This window comes from Sinocyclocheilus rhinocerous, unplaced genomic scaffold (assembly GCF_001515625.1).
Source record: "Sinocyclocheilus rhinocerous isolate Xijiao unplaced genomic scaffold, SAMN03320098_v1.1 scaffold33, whole genome shotgun sequence".
NCBI lineage: Eukaryota > Metazoa > Chordata > Actinopteri > Cypriniformes > Cyprinidae > Sinocyclocheilus > Sinocyclocheilus rhinocerous.
Window position 1 is genome coordinate 143,719 of NW_015657591.1, and position 16,954 is coordinate 160,672.

Sequence of the window (16,954 nt, forward strand, 5' to 3'; positions counted from 1 at the left end):
GCGATCACAAAACGAACATGATAAAAGCGGCCGTTTGTTTGCTTTGTTAATTAAAGATTTAAATCCAAAAGCATCGATGTTTTACAATAATAAGTGATACATTGATCATAATTAATTATCAAGATTGAAAATTAGAACACTCAGAAATAAAGCGGTATGAACATAGCCTACCTACTTATTCAGTCGAGTCTGTTTCTGTTTATTTGTAGTCACAGTATATACATCACATTTAGAAAGAATGATAATTTCTATATTTTTATAAAAGCTCCCGAATAAAAACCATTATTATATTTTTATGACATACGCGGAGCTAAACTCTTGAGACGAGACTTATGACAGATAAAATATGTTACTAAATAAATACACGATTGTAATAGAGAATAAGAAGCTGATGTCTGATTTCTTCAAGCGGTCGTATTTACCATGTTTACTATGGTAACGTTAATGGCTAGCGTGCATAGTCTTTTGCATCGCTTATAACTATTTCTGCCTTGTATAGTGATCATAATCCACATCGGATCAAGTTATTTCAAACACTAGCTGCTGTCTGAAAGTGAGTTTTGAACTAAAATTATTTTAAAAGTCTTTAATGTTGGTGTTATAGCTGTTAACATTAAGAAATGATCCGCGGCGCTGACGCTCTCCAGACTCGGAGAAACTTCGCCTTTGTTCATAACCACTTCTCTAGCCCCAGCTGGCCCGCTTTGGCCCAAGGTTTTCGTCGGGCCAAAAAACCCGGGCCGTTGGCCCCCGAGGAAGCACCGACGAGGCACAATCAAGCCCCGGAAGTGACAGTGGAAACGCGACTGCCCGCTTTTGGCCCAACAGTGGAAACGCGGCTAATGTGTCCCTGATGGCCAAGAGATATTACACAGGCTACATTGAGTTGTATAGTGTATATTGTATAGGCAGCATTATATTGTTTCACAAAAGAACGTCTGTGGCTTGGAAATGACATGAGGGTGAGTAAATGATAACTAGATTTTCATTTTTGGGTCAACTGAATCTTGTGAATGGGATAATACAAGAACTGCATTCCAAGTTAGGGCATCACAAGATGCCACAGTGCAAAACTACCACCTGAAAAAAGCAACTAGGATTACAAGCTCTTTGAATTTATACATTTGACCCTTTCCACAGGTACGCCACTGCTTTGAGCTCTGTGATGGATGTAGCAAAAATTCTACATTGCAACTCCTTGCGAGATATGGAAGAGCTCATGTTCTGTGCTCCTAAGCAGTCAGAGCAAAGAATATCAGACTCAGTGGACAATGTTGGAAAGGACAATTCAAGATTATCAGTGAAGCCTGACTGGCCAAGTTACTGGGAGAGGAATGAACCTTTACGAGATGCAGACGAAGTGGCAGTGCCAGTGCTCTGTTTGTGTAGCCAAGATGACCCTCTTCTTCCACCTCTCTCCACTGTACCTGAGGGACTTTTTCATAATAGCCCTTACTTCCTGCTGGCTGTGACGCAACAGGGAGGACACTGCAGCTTTATGCTTGAGGATGGTCATGGAGGTACTACTTCCTGGAGTCATTCTGTGGTGCTGGAATACTTTAGGGTAGTTGCCGATTTCTTCAGGGTAGAGGAGAAGAAATGCTTCAAAGATGTTATTGCGCAATGTGGCAGCCAGAGTCTGAGGCATAGCGCCAGTGCTGTGCTGTCCAGAAGAAAAGCAACCTTGCTCCGGAAAGAAAGACCCATCCGAAGACGGCAAATCTCAACTCCCTCTGACAAATTCACATTTGAAGAGGAACAGGAGGATTTTACTTGGAATAGATCCTACACACGCTGAGAGAGAGAAGCAGGTGGTACCATAAGGTCATAGCAGATTGGCAGTGTTAAACTTCCTACCAGTACATGTTTAAGAAATATGAGGTGCCCTTAGTTAGGAAACCACAGTTTTGCAGAAATGAGTAAGGAGGACACCATGGAAGATAAAGGGAACAAAATGGAAAGACCATGTTGATAGACAAAAGGGACATCTACTGACTGGCAAGTGGCTTAATTATGTCGACAGCTTGGCCTATAGCATTAGATGCTATATTTAACCAATTTTTTGTAAAAATTAAGTTGGAACAAGTTGGTCTAACTCTCTATGTGCAACAAAATGTTGGAACCATTGTCTGAATTCAAAAGCACCATGTTCAAAAGGAATCAATAAAACAATCCTCATGAAAAGGATGTTCAGGAAAGTTTACACTTACTACACCTAGAATTTAACAGCAGACAAATGTATTAAAGCATACAAATGACAAAACCAACATTTACTAAAATTACTTTATTACAGTTGATTTGTTTGTCCAGTAGCCCTCTGCCAACAAAATGAGTAATTACAAACAAAACATTACATTTGTCCCCTTAGGTTTTCATAATTTTTGTATATTTTAATTCACTTGTAAGAGTTTTGTTATGAATAGCCTTAACAATTTTTGTAATCTCTCCAACATTCAGTTTTTCACAATCTATATATTTTAATACAGGTTATATTTGGATTGCTATTGTAATTTTGAAGCAGGAAAACGAGACAACGACCATCAAAAGAAAAAGGATGAAATACTGGTAAACACACTGTACAGAGATGTACCACCTTCTTTGATTATTATTCATCCTGTTGTTTTCACACTTGTTAAAAGGGTCATTAAAACAAGGATGCTATGAGCTAAAGAAATCTGCTCTCTTATAACAGGGCACACCTCTCACCTTTGGAAAATACTGCATGAACCTGTTTGCGAGTGTAAACTCACATTTTGAGTGTATGGCTGTTCCTCTGGTCCAGTAATTCCATTAGAGTACTGAATGTGATTAAATGATTGGCATGTTATATGTTATTTACCCAGGTCAATAATCTCATGTTAATTTGTTACATTTGGCCCAAATCTTTAGGATTGGCTCTGCATTGCAGTAGCTCATCACTGCAGAACACAAGATCCAGGGGGCGTGGTTGAATCCACATCAAGGGGGTGGAGATTGGTAGGTTTAGGGGTGGAGATGGGTGGGTTTAGGGATCAGGGGGTGGAGATGGGTAGGTTTAGGTATATGTAAGGTGGGAGGAGTTGGATCTGGATCCAACCACGCCCCCTGGACCATCTCCTGCATTGGCTCAGTTGGTTTTAGTTAGTCAGACTGAGATAGGCAACTTCATGAAATCTGCAATCCCATGCATATACCAGAAGTGTGCCAAAATAGTGTTCATAGTTGATAGTTATTATAGATAGCACTGATATTACAAACTGGAATTTATTTTCCTGGAAAAATGTTTTTGAAGCCATTCTGAAATAGGCATGATGGCAGTTATAAAGACGTTTCTCTTTTCTTTCTTTTTTTGAATGAAACAAAATAAAACCTATGCCTTTTATCTTTTAGAAAATTTAAGTTCACTGCTGGTTCACAGATAACAGAACATGAGTACTGGCACTAATATGGTAATTCATACCTTTGAAAGCAAGGAGCAGAGAGGACTATGGAAAGTGACATCCTCTGTATAAGTGTAATTTCAGGGGAAATATATATATATATATTTTTTGGCTTTGCTTGACACCTCTGAGAATATGCTTTGCTTTGTGTATATATATAAGTTTTTCTCTTTTTAAATAATCAATATTAGAAACCAAGTTTTTTTTTTTTCATCTTCACATTCAAGCAAATACATTTTAGTCTAGTTTTAACTTGGGTCTTTATATTGATTTCCATTTATTCATTTATTTAAATTTCTAAATATACAATATACACACGTTTTCCAATACATCTCACTTAAAGCTGTCTCCTGGCTGTATACCCTTCCACCATAATGTTTAATATGCTATCTGACCTTTTTTCATTGCATTTTTAATCACTTTTTTCTACATGCTTTGATAAGTGTTCAGTTGGAGGGTGGGCGGCAGTCGCTGGAGCTCTGGGGTGGGCATGGAAGAAACAAAGGCATTGCAGGGACGACAGCAGCGGCACCCACCCGCCCAGCAAAAACATTCAGCGGTCTCAAGCCTACCCAACCCAGACCTCCCCACCCCTAAAATCCACACAACACGCTCTTGTCAAACCCAGCCTGAAAAAGGGGAGGAGGGGGCACCCAAGGACCAGGACATCTGCTTGTATGTGATTGTAGTGAGCAACTAAGAGTAGAAAAGGATGGTAAAGTGCTTTTCTGTGATGTTAAGCTTAGTGAAAGAAGACATGAATGTGGCAGGCTATTATCCTTTTGCATAGTTGCGATTGTTAACTTTGGCATCACTAAATCAAAAGACTAAAATGAACATTAATATACTTCAACGGCTTCTGCCATACTGTTATTCAGGAGTGAAGTTTTACCATGCCAACATGCTTTAACACTCACGTACATTCACAGCAAAACCTGTTTTTAAGTGTCATTCTACATATTCAGTTCAAGACACCTCCACATTAATATAGTCATATATCGCTTGCCTACCTTATAACTTATGTCCCTTTAGCCTATAGCAATCGAACACATCTGTTCATACACTTACTATCAGAATTTTAGGCTATGTTTTCAAAGTTTTAAAAGCAAAATGGCATCCTGCTCTCCACACAGTTTTTGGTTATTTGGACCTGTGAAAGGATGGCAATGGAAACATAAAAAAAAAAAAAAATTCACGATAATTCAATAATTAAAATATTTCTAACAAAATCTTGGAATTTCACAGTATCTTTTCATAGTTAAAATTTGTTCTGGCACAAAAGGTGGCCCGCCGTACCGCCTGGGGACTGTTCCGTAGCCCACCACTTCCCCCGCTCGAGCGCTGACTGCCCCCAGACATGTGGTGCCCCCAGGGAGGTGGCCCCCCTGAAGGCAGGCCGTGACCCCAAGGCTGCTGGATAGAGTCACTGTGGCTTGGGTGGTGATGGTGGCCGTGCTGGCTGCCACTATGGTGCCCTCCCCAGTGTGACCCCTGAGAGCCTGCACCGTGCTGAGAGCCCCAACTACTCTGGGCCCCCGGAAAGCTGTGGCTGTGGCCGTCGGATGAGGCCAGGGTAGAGAGCACCATGTTGCTGAAGCCCAGACGCATGCTTTCAGAGTCAAACGCCTCAATCTCCCGGGCCTGCTTCTCTAATAGACTGCGGATTCGCTCTGAACGCTCATTTTGCAGGGTAACCATCTCCTCTTCAATCTAACCAAAAACCAAAATAGAATCAAGTAACATTCCCGTTGAAGACATTACCTTTTCAAAGATACTGTAGTTTTGGTTAAGGCTAGAATAAACCACACAACCAGATTTTTGCCAAGATTTGAGGTATGGAAGAGTCAATGCTAGTTGATGAAAGTCAGAGCTAGTATGGTATATTTTTATTAGATATATAAGATATGATTGAAGAATATCCTGGGAACTACATGAATAAAACCAGGAAACTTTAGGCTTCATTTAGGCTTCACTGGGCCTCTCTAACACTGTGTGATATTTGCTATCCAGTTTATGGTGCAAGCTAAACACACCGCACCAGCCATTGATACAATGTAACATATGTTGGTAGTACGTGCTTCACCCTTAGAAAGAAAACAGGATTGTAGCAAGAGTTTAAAGATGAATCATTGGTTATAAACTGTATAATAGTGGAAGCTGCGACTGTTATTGTCAGATGTTCTGCAGGCATCTCGGCTTTGTTAACTGCTGCAATAAAGTTTGATCTTTGACATTGGAATTCTGTGACTTGAGTGAAACAGACATTTTCCACAACACTAGTCTACAGATATTGGACAGTCAGAGTTGACAGATTTCACAGAAAATTGCATAGTGTATAATGGGCACAGACTCTGATCTTTTTCTTCAGACTATGATTCCATCTAGTTGGAGAAGATCAACATTTTGAGCTGATTTTACAACATTATTTTTATTTGTCACCTAGCAACAAGGCAGTTCTGCATGAGATTGTGAATCAGGACTACTTGAAAGTCTGGTAGTGTGTGATCACTTGTTTAGTGTATGATGGCCAGTTTTTCTCTCTAACCATTTACAAAGTCGGCAATGTATGATGCGTAGTGTTCAGGTTTGGAAAGTTGTGTGGTGTATTCCAGCCTTTAGTCAAAATACTTGACAAACTTAAACTGGTAATTCGTTCACTCTTGCATCATTCTGAATCTGCATGCACATTTTTGTGGAACACAAAAGTAGACATTTTTGAGGAATCTCCAAATTTTTCCAATATTGCATCCAAATTCAAAATTGGAGGGTCAACATAATGGCTATGTCTTTTTTGGATGTCAACATTTGGAGGGTCAACATAATGGCTAAAAATTTGGAGGGTCAACATAATGGCTATGTCTTTTTTGGATGTCAACATTTGGAGGGTCAACATAATGGCTAAAAATTTGGAGGGTCAACATAATGGCTATGTCTTTTTTGGATGTCAACATTTGGAGGGTCAACATAATGGCTAAAAATTTGGAGGGTCAACATAATGGTTAATAAAGTCTTTTTTGGATGTGAAATTAGGCTAAACATCCTTCCATAATTTGAAGATGCTACAAAAGTTCATATTTCATTGAAAATACGTTCAAAATCTAGATAAATGGAGCATAAATGACAGAACTTTCATATTTGTATGAGCTATACCTTTAATTCTTATTCTGGAATGTCAAAAACTCTGAAACTCTTTAAAACAATATGCCTCCTCCCGTGGTTTCTAGTAGTGGGCTGCTGTGGTTTGTTTCAGATAACATACCTTCTGCTCAAGAAGAGCCCTCCTCAGCGAAACCCTCTGCTCCAGCTCTTTCCTCTCACGATCGTGCTGTGCATCCGTCTGCATCTTGATCTTGCTCTGATAAGCATTTAGCAACTCCAGCTCCTGCTGCAGCTGCATCTTTAGCACCTGACATTCGGCCTCCTGTGCCTCATCCAATCGCAGCTGAGGGGCAAGATGGGAGTCATAGTTACATTTAGAATTACTGTGTTAAAAACACAAGAAGGTGAATGCCACATTTTCCACATTTAAATTAGGAGAACAGTTTTTCACCTCATACATTACTTATCCTACAACTGAATACTGTGAAGTAACTGTATCAACTCCTTCAGAACTTTGTGACTGGTTCAAACTCTTCGATGGCTTATAGGAAGAGATATACATATGCCTACACCGAACATGGCAGGTCACTCACAGCTTGTGTGGAGAGCATGTCATTGATGGAATGGTCGTACTGCTCAGCAAGGATGGCTAATTTCCGGGTCTGCTCCTCCTTCAGTCTCTTCAGCACAACCTTGTGTTCAGACTTGGGTGTGGTCTCCAGGAGGTGGTTGCGCAGGGCCTTATACTGCCGTGTCTGGATTTTACACGTGTCCTGGAACTGTTTCTTGATCTGCAGCTCTTTAGACTAAAGAGGAGAAAAGACTTACTGACTCTACACAACTAGTATGTACTAGCTAGTGTACGTTACAAAATCAAGCATAGGCTAGACACCTTAAGGCTCTTGGGCTGTTGCCGGACCTCCATGACGTGTTTGCGGCGTAGCTCTCGCTCTCTGCGTTTGTTGTACTCTAGCTGGTTGGTGAGTTCAGTCTGATGCTGCAAGCGAATCAGCTCAGTACGCATCTTTTGGATGGTGCCCAGCTGTCTCACCTCCAGCTCTTGCATGGACTCATGATGGCGGAGCAGCATGGCATGTTCCAGATCTTTCTGCGTTTGGCGCTTATTTAGCTCCTGGATCAAGAAAACCTCTGTCATTATATGTTTTCTTTGAAAATAAAAATAAACATGAATGAACATCTCATGCCTCATGTAATCGCTCAATCAGTGTTTTAACCATGGAAAGACGTCAATAAAAAAAGCTTGTAAACAAAATGTCACGTAGCATTTCATTTACCTCAGGCAAGTCATCAGTGACAACAGCTCGTTAGTTCGCTAGAGAAATGAAGTCTAGAGAGGAGCATTTCGCGAAATATTAAGACTATATACTCATTATAGTTTACTTTACATGTTAGTGATTTAATGTAAGTTTAAATAAATCTGTTATGAAACAAGTTATGACAGCCACTGTGTAAATGAATATATTTCAACGACAAGTAGAAATTTTAATTTTTAAAGTTAATTTAAAAACTGCATTATGTGCAATTTACATGATTGCGTACATTTTTTTAAGTTGAATGTTGATTATTATATTTAAAAATAAATATTAATTGAATTTAAGTTTGGGCTCAGTTGTTAATTGTAACCTTATAGTAAAAGGGCTGCCTATAGATCAGAGCATAAGCTGAGGTAGATTTTTATCCATTTTTATTAAATTTATTTAAAGAAAGAGCAGAAATGTTCTGTAAACAACTGTTTGATAAAAATAAATTAAAGCAATTTTCCCCCCCTGCTGTACTGAAACCATACCGAACCGTGACATCAAAACTGAGGTACGTACCGAACCGTCATGTTTGCATACTATTACAACCCTAGTCATTAGTTATGTCTTTGAGGAAAAGTGAAGTTACCTCGCGTACAAGGTCTTGCTCTACATTGTGTTTTGCAATGAGGATTCGCCGTTTAAAGCGACGACATTCCAGCTCCAGGTACTGCCGCTGCCGACGGAGCAGGTTAGCTTCCTCCTCTGCTTGGTAGTGCTGAAAGTTCTCCTTCTGCTTCGAAAGCCACTCCTGCTTCTCTTTCTTAGGGGTGGACTGGTTCTCATTTAGTTCCTACAAGCAGCATGGGAAACATCAATGGGTTGTAAAGGGAAATACAGACATTTTTCTTGGTTTAAAAAGTAATAAAAGGCTAAATGTAGCTACATATTGTATATATATATATATATATATATATATTTGTTATATATGAAAACATTTTTAAAGACCCCCTGTGGTGTTTTTGAAATTGCTTGCACGTCTCTCTGGTTAAAGACAAACCATGTGCAAATTCATCAGTCAACACCATTGCTGAGGATTTTCTCCTTAAAGGAGACATATTATGCCACTTTTTACAATATGTAATATAAGTCTCTGGTGTCCCCAGAATGTGTCTGTGACGTTTCAACTCAAAATACTCCACAGATCATTTATTATATCATTTTGAAAATGCCTATTTTGAGTGGAAGCAGAAACACCCTTTTTTTCGCGCCTGTCTCTTTAAATGCAAATAAGCTGCTGCTACCCGCCCCCTTTTCTAGAATATAGCTGCACCATTACAGCTTGTACCTGCTAAAAACATCTGTTTTGGTTCTGATTATCATGTTTATCGCGCTGAAATCATGCGCTTTGAACCATATTTGTTTAAACTTCTGATATATATGGTTTTCTGTGCACAAATCCGAAGCACACGGACAGAAAGCGGCCACCAGACAACATGCGAGTACTAAACTAAGTTCTCATTCACACACAAGTTTACGTTAAAAACACACATTTGCCACGTCACCAAGGGAGCGAAATCAGACACGCTCGTTTTATCAGACTGGGTTACTGGGTTAATCTTTTTCACGTTTCCTTGGTTGGTAGATGCACCAGGGACCTGATTATAGCACTTAAAACCTGGAAAAGTCAGATTTTCATGATATGTCACCTTTAAAACTGCAGTGTACCAAAGATGGTCTCAAAAACATAACTGTAAACCGCCCATTTCCTACCGTCACAAACAACACAAACATAACTAATTCCGTCAACTTGTGAGAAGGGGCTTTTTTTATATCTGGGGCCCTTTACCAAGAAGCCGGTTTAGCTGGCTAGCCAAGTAAGTTTCAGTTTAGTTTGCGCTTACTCTGGTTCTTAGGCACCTTGAAAGTGGTTTGGCTTTGTTCTTGTTTAGAGATCTCAAATCGAAATTTGACCAATCAGCTTTGAGAAAAGTGACGCATCTGTGACACAAAGTAACTCCCCCAGTTTCTCTTGCTCCAAAATTAAGGGCACTACATAGTTAAACATTTTTAAAGATAAAATCGTCTGGGTTTTAATGATGATTATTTATTATAATTATTTTATGTAATTTATATAATTATTACACACTTAATCCATTACACAAGCCATATTAGTTTAATAATTACTATTAAACTTTTATATTAATATAAATACATAAAGATATTCAATATAAATAAGCTTCAGAATGTTTAAAACTTTAAACATGACTTCTTATGAGCTTATATTTTCGAGTCTCTGTATACCTATATATTTACACAGTTTTAACTATATAAATTTTCACTTGCACTGATATGGCGAGATGTTTTCTTTAAGTTGTCCTCTTTCATGGACAGCTCTTTTCATCTTGCTGTATAAATGTGTTTAAATTCTTAATATTTTTCAATCTTTTAATCTCTGGCAGTGAATCACACTGACTCACTCGCGAGAAGTGAATCACAGTTTCAAGGTGTGTGATTGGCTGTTCATTACTGATGTCATACTTTCATGTGCACATGCTCCATAAACTCAGGATCAAAGCCTGAGTTGACAGAAAGTTGAAAAATAGCTTTGTGCACAGTGCTTTTGTCATGATGAAGCACATAGAATCCCCCCCCTTGTTGTCACAAAGTAGAAAGCACATCATTCTCTACAATGTCATTTTATGACGTAATATCAAGATTTGTCTTCACTGGAATTGAGGGCCATGGCATAAAGGAAGAGGGGAATTTCCAATTCATAAGCATTTTTCAGATGAACTTCCACTTTACTTTACGCATCTTTGTGCCACCTAACAAATGATTGTACTTGGGGTCTAAACAGATCGTGTGACATGTCTTGCGCACACTTACATCTTTTTCTATGGATGCTTGGTTTTTCTTCACAAGTTTCTCCATCTCAGCAGCAAAGCTGTTCCTCTGGGCCTCCAGCTGTCTGTTGATTTCTTAAATGCAGTGGCCAATCAGAGGTGTTTAAGTCAGTCAGAATCCACTCACTGCTCAAAATGCCAAAGTTTTTGTTTCAGTACTGAGTTCTACATGTTTTGGAACTCATTATAACAAAGAGAAGGCACAACGTAAATAAGGGTTTCACTGTGCATTGAAGAAAGCTTCACTGATTATAAACAAACGTTGTTAGATTGCGATAAACTAAGATGAGCGATAAACTTTTTAGTGATCATAAGGGGAGTGCTGGTTGTACACTTTCTAGGCTATAATTCTTTCAGAATTTGAATAATGCAGATTTTTTTTTTCATGGGAAAAATGTTTAAATACGTAATTTTGATTATCAAAGCCGAATTAAATTTGTGGCTGCATGGAGGCTTTAAATTAATAAACATTCTTTTTAATTAATTCAGTAAAAAACTGAGTATCACTGTTTTTAACAAGATGATTTTTACTAAACATTTTTACTGTATTTTACATTTTGAATCAACTCAGTAACAATGTTTTCTCTCGTTCTCTGGAATGCATATTGTCCATTTGTATAACTGTGTAACTGTCAAATGGCTGAACAATAGATACACATGATATTTTAGTTGTATTTTTCATTTGTCTTCATTACATTACACTGTTCAAGCTAAAATAATCTCATAGATCTCAAAGGTCAGTTTAGGTGGAATTATGCCAAGATGAAAAACACAACTGGCAAATTCATATATGGGTAAAAAGCCATGCTTGAATATGTGTGTTTACCTCTTTCAGTTGTTCCTTTCTTAGCTTGTATTCTCTTTTCTGTGACTCCAGGAAGCTACTAAGCTCTTTCTTTTGCTGTGCTTGAATGTGCTGTTGGCTTTGTGCCACCTAACAAATGATTGTACTTGGGGTCTAAACAGATCGTGTGACATGTCTTGCGCACACTTACATCTTTTTCTATGGATGCTTGGTTTTTCTTCACAAGTTTCTCCATCTCAGCAGCAAAGCTGTTCCTCTGGGCCTCCAGCTCTTTGTCCAGTCTCAGCCTGTGTTCATCCATCTCCGCTTTCAGTTTGTTCTCCAGGGCCATAAGGTGCTTCTGGTGCTGCCGTCTCATGCGCTTGTAACCGGACATCTGCTCCCTCAGCTCAGAGTCCTGCTCATGTTCCTGCATCTGGCGTGTCACCTGAAAGAAGGAAGAGGAGGAACACAAGGAAATGGAGGGAAAGTGAAGAAGAGGAAATAAAAATAATCAAGAGACGTCTTGTGAAATTTGAACATTTCTAAGAATGCACAAAAAATTCTTGTGATGCCATTCAGTTTACACCGTGTCTACACTGAAAGCAACCAATGCCATGGTTCATTTATTATAAATGAGTAATGTAGTTTTGACGCGTCTGTATGGTTGAAAAGCATTTCACTACAGGTCCACTGTGACTGGCTCACCAGAGAGGCTGTGCGGATGGTGGCAAAGTGCTCGCGGTTGCGATGGTGTTTGCGTTGCGGGCGCTGTGCGGGTGCTGCCAGGGCTTCTGAGGGACAAGGACGTGTTTCAGGATCCTCAGGGTAAACCTCCTCTTCCTGATGGACACAAAAGCAGGAAAAATATATTGGGTATCATGAAGTTCAATGTTCACAGTTACTTAGTATAAAGAATCTCTGATTTGGGTTATGCAGGAAGGCATGAAGATTTCGGAGATGTTTTATCAAGAGGTGTGTGAACGTACAGGCTTCAGGTGTATGACCGAACTATTAGACATAACAGTATGGTCTTTCTCCAGGTCAAGGTCACTCTTGTCATCAGCTGCGTCGGGAATGCTGTTCACTGAGCTGCTCTGAGAGCTTGCGCTGATCGACATGCTGGGAATGGACTGATTACTGCCCACACTGCTCACTGTGCCCGTGCGACCAGGACCGTGCTCTGGCTCCTAAACACACATACACAAAAACAGCAGTTCAGAGACCAACGATAATCATAGTGAAATGAAGTGGGATCCAAAAGACTGAGTTTATTACAAATTATATAATCATCATAACAATAAATATTAAAAATCACTCAAATTGATTTGTGGAAATACATACATAAATTTCACAGCATTTGTTTTTTTGTTTGACAGCAGCACTTGAGCTGCATAAACTTCAGACGTTTGTGAAAAACCTGATGGTCATATTATCCACCAAGATTTGAGAATGTCCCAAAGAGTATCTTGTGCTTCATAAGGAAGCAAGAACAAACATTTTTCCAAAAATGTCCAATTTTAAATTTGACATTTTGAACGCAGTGTTTTTGACTCCAATTTCGGACCCCACTTTATATATTAGCCTATATTAAAACAAGAACTAGGTAAGACTTGAGATCTGACCTCATCTCCCTCCTGGGTCTCAGTGGTCGGCCCATTGTGCGCCTCCTGAAAGAGAATCTTCTTCATTTTGCGGTACTGCAGGTTGTCCAGCTCTCGGACCGCATCTTTTGTCCGCAAAATTAAGTCTATCAGAACAGATTCTGGCCTCTCTCGCAGGACGAAGGCATGCTATAGTTTAAGTAAAAAGTGTAGAATATAAGGCAGTTGTAAATATTCAGGTGGATTATTATTATGACTAACAAACAAAAAGGTTATTTAAACGTGTTGATAATTCAGTGCAAAGTAAACACCTGCAACAGATCCTCAGAGTGTGGTCTGTCTTGGGGGATTTTCTGAAGGCAAGAGTCAACAAAATTTCTAAAATAATCCGTCCTGAGGAAAGAAAATGACACAGCATGTAAATCAACTAATGCCTGCTCATTAATGCAGAAACCGCTCAATGTTTTTCATAATTAATATACATCTTCATGCATTTATTCTAAAATAATTGTCTTAAAAATAAGAATTTTTCAGATCAAGTAAAGAAAATTTAAGCAATAAATTAAAGGAACGTAATACGTAAATATGTTCTCTAAATTAAAATGTCTAGGAAGCACACAATGTGTTGTATTAGCAACACTTCAAAGTTTGAAGAAAATATAGCTTCCTACCAATCTCCATGACTTTTTAATTCATTTAGCAAAATAAATAAATGAATAAATTCCATGTCAGTACCATGTCATGGTACTGTCGTAAATGCATGTCGAAGACTGTCATGGAAGAGAAGACATTTTTGAATAGTCATTCTTTTGGTTATCTTTGCACACGAAAAGTATTATTGTAGCTTCATAAAATTAAGGTTGAACCACTGATGTCACATGGACTATTTTAACAATGTCTTTACTACCTTTCTGTGCCTTAAAGGGTTAGTTCACCCAAAAATGAAAATTACCCACAGATTATTAAATTGTCTTTGATCTTTCAAGCTGTTTCATGGCACTCAGCGGGTGTTGCATGCATCAGTCCAAAAGAAGTTAAATAAAAAGCGCCCATCCATAAAAAAAAAAAGTCTCTCACACGGCTCCGGGGGGTGAACAAAGGCCTCCTGTAGTGAATCGATGCGTTTTTGTAATAAAAATATCCATATTCAAAACGTTATAATCACTTTAATGTAGCTTGCGCCAACAGTCATACATGGAAGCCTTTAAACGTGGTAGTTCCGTTGCTGTCTACGCAGGGTCAGAAAGCTCTCGGATTTCATCAAAATTCATCACCTTAATTTGTGTTCTGAAGATGAACGAAGGTCTTACGGTTTTGGAACGACATGAGGGTGAGTAATTAAAGGGTTAGTTCACCCAAAATTTAAAATTCTGTCGTTAATTACTCACCCTCATGTTGTTCCAAACCCGCAAGACCTTCGTTCATCTTCGGAACACACATTAAGATATTTTTGATTAAATCCGAGAGCTCTCTGACCCTCTGTAGACAGCAACACAACTGCAATGTTCCCAGGTCCAGAAACGTAGCAAGGACATCGGTAAAATAGTCCATGTGACATCAGCGGTTCAACCATAATTTTACGAAGCTACGAGAATACTTTTTGTGTACAAAGAAAACAAAAATAACGACTTTATTCAACAATTCTTCTCCTCCTCATCCTGTCTGCAGCGCAAGCCGCCATTATGGAGAGAGTATCACAACGCATGCGCTGGCTTCCGGTTCATGTAAACTCATGTGCATAGCGCTGCTGGGTCTGAGGGACTGAGAGCTCTCGGATTTAATCAAAAATATCTTAATTTGTGTTCCAAAGATAAACGAAGGTCTTACGGGTTTGGAACGGCATGAGGGTGAGTAATTAATGACAGAATTTTCATTTTTGGGTAAACTACCCCTTTGAATCAGAAACTTTATTAAAACAGTTTTCTTAATTCTTGTATACTTGCTATTCACATGAAAAATAAGAAAAGAAAATACACACAAAAAAATAATCACCCCAATTTTTGATTTACTACCTAGCCGTAACGCAAACTGCTATTTTTGTGTATATATTAGTGGACTCACCATTCACTTGATTGCAGCATAGGGCTCTCATTCTGCGCTATGTGGTATAAGGCACTCATCGCATTCATGTTAAACAGAGGAGGTTTCCTTTCCGCTACAGCAAAAGGGAGAAGCAAAAGTAAGACTGACTTTCATAACGTAAAAAATGCACAATTCATTTTAAAATGAGCAGAACTTCTGTCACCTAGTTCTATGCAGGTGATCCCAAGAGACCAGATGTCAATCTTTCCATCATACTGTCCCTCGTCCATGGCTAAAATTACTTCAGGGGCCATCCTGAGAGGAGGTGGCCATGTTAGTAACCAGGCTGTAAAGATAAACGAAGGTCTTACGGGTTTGGAACGGCATGAGGGTGAGTAATTAATGACAGAATTTTCATTTTTGGGTAAACTACCCCTTTGAATCAGAAACTTTATTAAAACAGTTTTCTTAATTCTTGTATACTTGCTATTCACATGAAAAATAAGAAAAGAAAATACACACAAAAAAATAATCACCCCAATTTTTGATTTACTACCTAGCCGTAACGCAAACTGCTATTTTTGTGTATATATTAGTGGACTCACCATTCACTTGATTGCAGCATAGGGCTCTCATTCTGCGCTATGTGGTATAAGGCACTCATCGCATTCATGTTAAACAGAGGAGGTTTCCTTTCCGCTACAGCAAAAGGGAGAAGCAAAAGTAAGACTGACTTTCATAACGTAAAAAATGCACAATTCATTTTAAAATGAGCAGAACTTCTGTCACCTAGTTCTATGCAGGTGATCCCAAGAGACCAGATGTCAATCTTTCCATCATACTGTCCCTCGTCCATGGCTAAAATTACTTCAGGGGCCATCCTGAGAGGAGGTGGCCATGTTAGTAACCAGGCTGTGTGAATGGAATCATTATTACTCAGAGATAACCAGTGTGCTCACCAATATGGTGTCCCCACAAAAGAGTTGGCTGGAGAGGCGATGGAGGCAGAACCAAAATCTGCCAGTTTGACTTGTCCAGGCTCGGTCAGCAGGATGTTCCCAGCTTTGATATCCCTGAGTGAAGAAAATGGCATACACAACAGTTAAAATTAGAGGTAGTTTTCCTCGATTCCACAGGCAGTGTCTGAAGAATTGTTAAATATCTGTGTGACTTTGTAACTATAAGACTTTTTGAATTCATTCAAACGAATTGGCTCTTAAGAGCCGTATGTTGGTGAATTTGAATATAGTGGCGTGTATGTTTGTTGTCTCCTGCATTTAATCCATTTAATTTTTGCAACCTTACAACTAAAGCTAAAACAACTTCCTTTGACACTACACTGTGCCGCAAATGAATAAAGGTGCAGGAAACCTTGTCAGAGTATGCAAGGTGTTCTGTCACAAGAATGCAAACTTTCAAAAACAGTTAGCAGAACCAGTGTCATGAAAATCATTTGGCTCCAGTGGAACTGGTTCTTGATTCCTAACACCATTTAATGAACAAGTGCTCACTGTGTAAGATCATCAAAAAACCCACAAACCTGTGAATCATGTTATGGGAATGAAGGTATGCAAGGCCCTGCAAAGCACCATGGGTAATTGCTGCAATCTCAATTTCCTGAAGGGGCTTCTTGTGAACTAAGCAAAAATTACAAAGGTGAATGTTCTTCAAACTGATAATCAAATAGTTACATTAATGCATTTGACAGACACTTTCATCTAAAGCAGTGGTTCTCAAACCTTTCCATGAAGTACCCCCAGCACTGCACATTTTGTATGTCTCCCTATATCTGACACACCCACTTCAGGTCTTGCAGTCTCCACTAATGAGCTGGTGAGTTGAATCAGGTGTGATAGATGAG

At 39.0% G+C, this 16,954-nt stretch overlaps 2 protein-coding genes across 2 annotated transcripts in view; one reads left to right on the top strand and one right to left on the bottom strand.

The window, feature by feature from the left end:
• Positions 1 to 2,981, top strand: part of LOC107721414 (protein ABHD15-like) — a 7,255-nt gene extending 4,274 nt beyond the window's left edge. The window contains exon 2 of the mRNA XM_016529417.1: positions 1,141 to 2,981. Coding sequence (XP_016384903.1) covers positions 1,141 to 1,798 — 658 coding nt within the window. The 3' untranslated portion in view covers positions 1,799 to 2,981. The remainder of the gene's footprint in view (positions 1 to 1,140) is intronic.
• Positions 2,982 to 4,658: 1,677 nt separating this feature from the next.
• LOC107721391 (serine/threonine-protein kinase TAO1-B-like) overlaps positions 4,659 to 16,954 on the bottom strand; it is a 42,979-nt gene continuing 30,683 nt past the window's right edge. Inside the window, exons 6-20 of the mRNA XM_016529390.1 lie at positions 16,634 to 16,730; positions 16,053 to 16,166; positions 15,883 to 15,974; positions 15,699 to 15,792; positions 13,383 to 13,464; positions 13,093 to 13,260; positions 12,457 to 12,657; positions 12,176 to 12,310; positions 11,673 to 11,915; positions 11,510 to 11,617; positions 8,427 to 8,630; positions 7,411 to 7,650; positions 7,112 to 7,324; positions 6,679 to 6,861; positions 4,659 to 5,129 (exon numbers count right to left, since the gene is read on the bottom strand). Of these exons, the coding sequence (XP_016384876.1) occupies positions 4,659 to 5,129; positions 6,679 to 6,861; positions 7,112 to 7,324; positions 7,411 to 7,650; positions 8,427 to 8,630; positions 11,510 to 11,617; positions 11,673 to 11,915; positions 12,176 to 12,310; positions 12,457 to 12,657; positions 13,093 to 13,260; positions 13,383 to 13,464; positions 15,699 to 15,792; positions 15,883 to 15,974; positions 16,053 to 16,166; positions 16,634 to 16,730 (2,645 nt within the window). The remainder of the gene's footprint in view (positions 5,130 to 6,678; positions 6,862 to 7,111; positions 7,325 to 7,410; positions 7,651 to 8,426; positions 8,631 to 11,509; positions 11,618 to 11,672; positions 11,916 to 12,175; positions 12,311 to 12,456; positions 12,658 to 13,092; positions 13,261 to 13,382; positions 13,465 to 15,698; positions 15,793 to 15,882; positions 15,975 to 16,052; positions 16,167 to 16,633; positions 16,731 to 16,954) is intronic.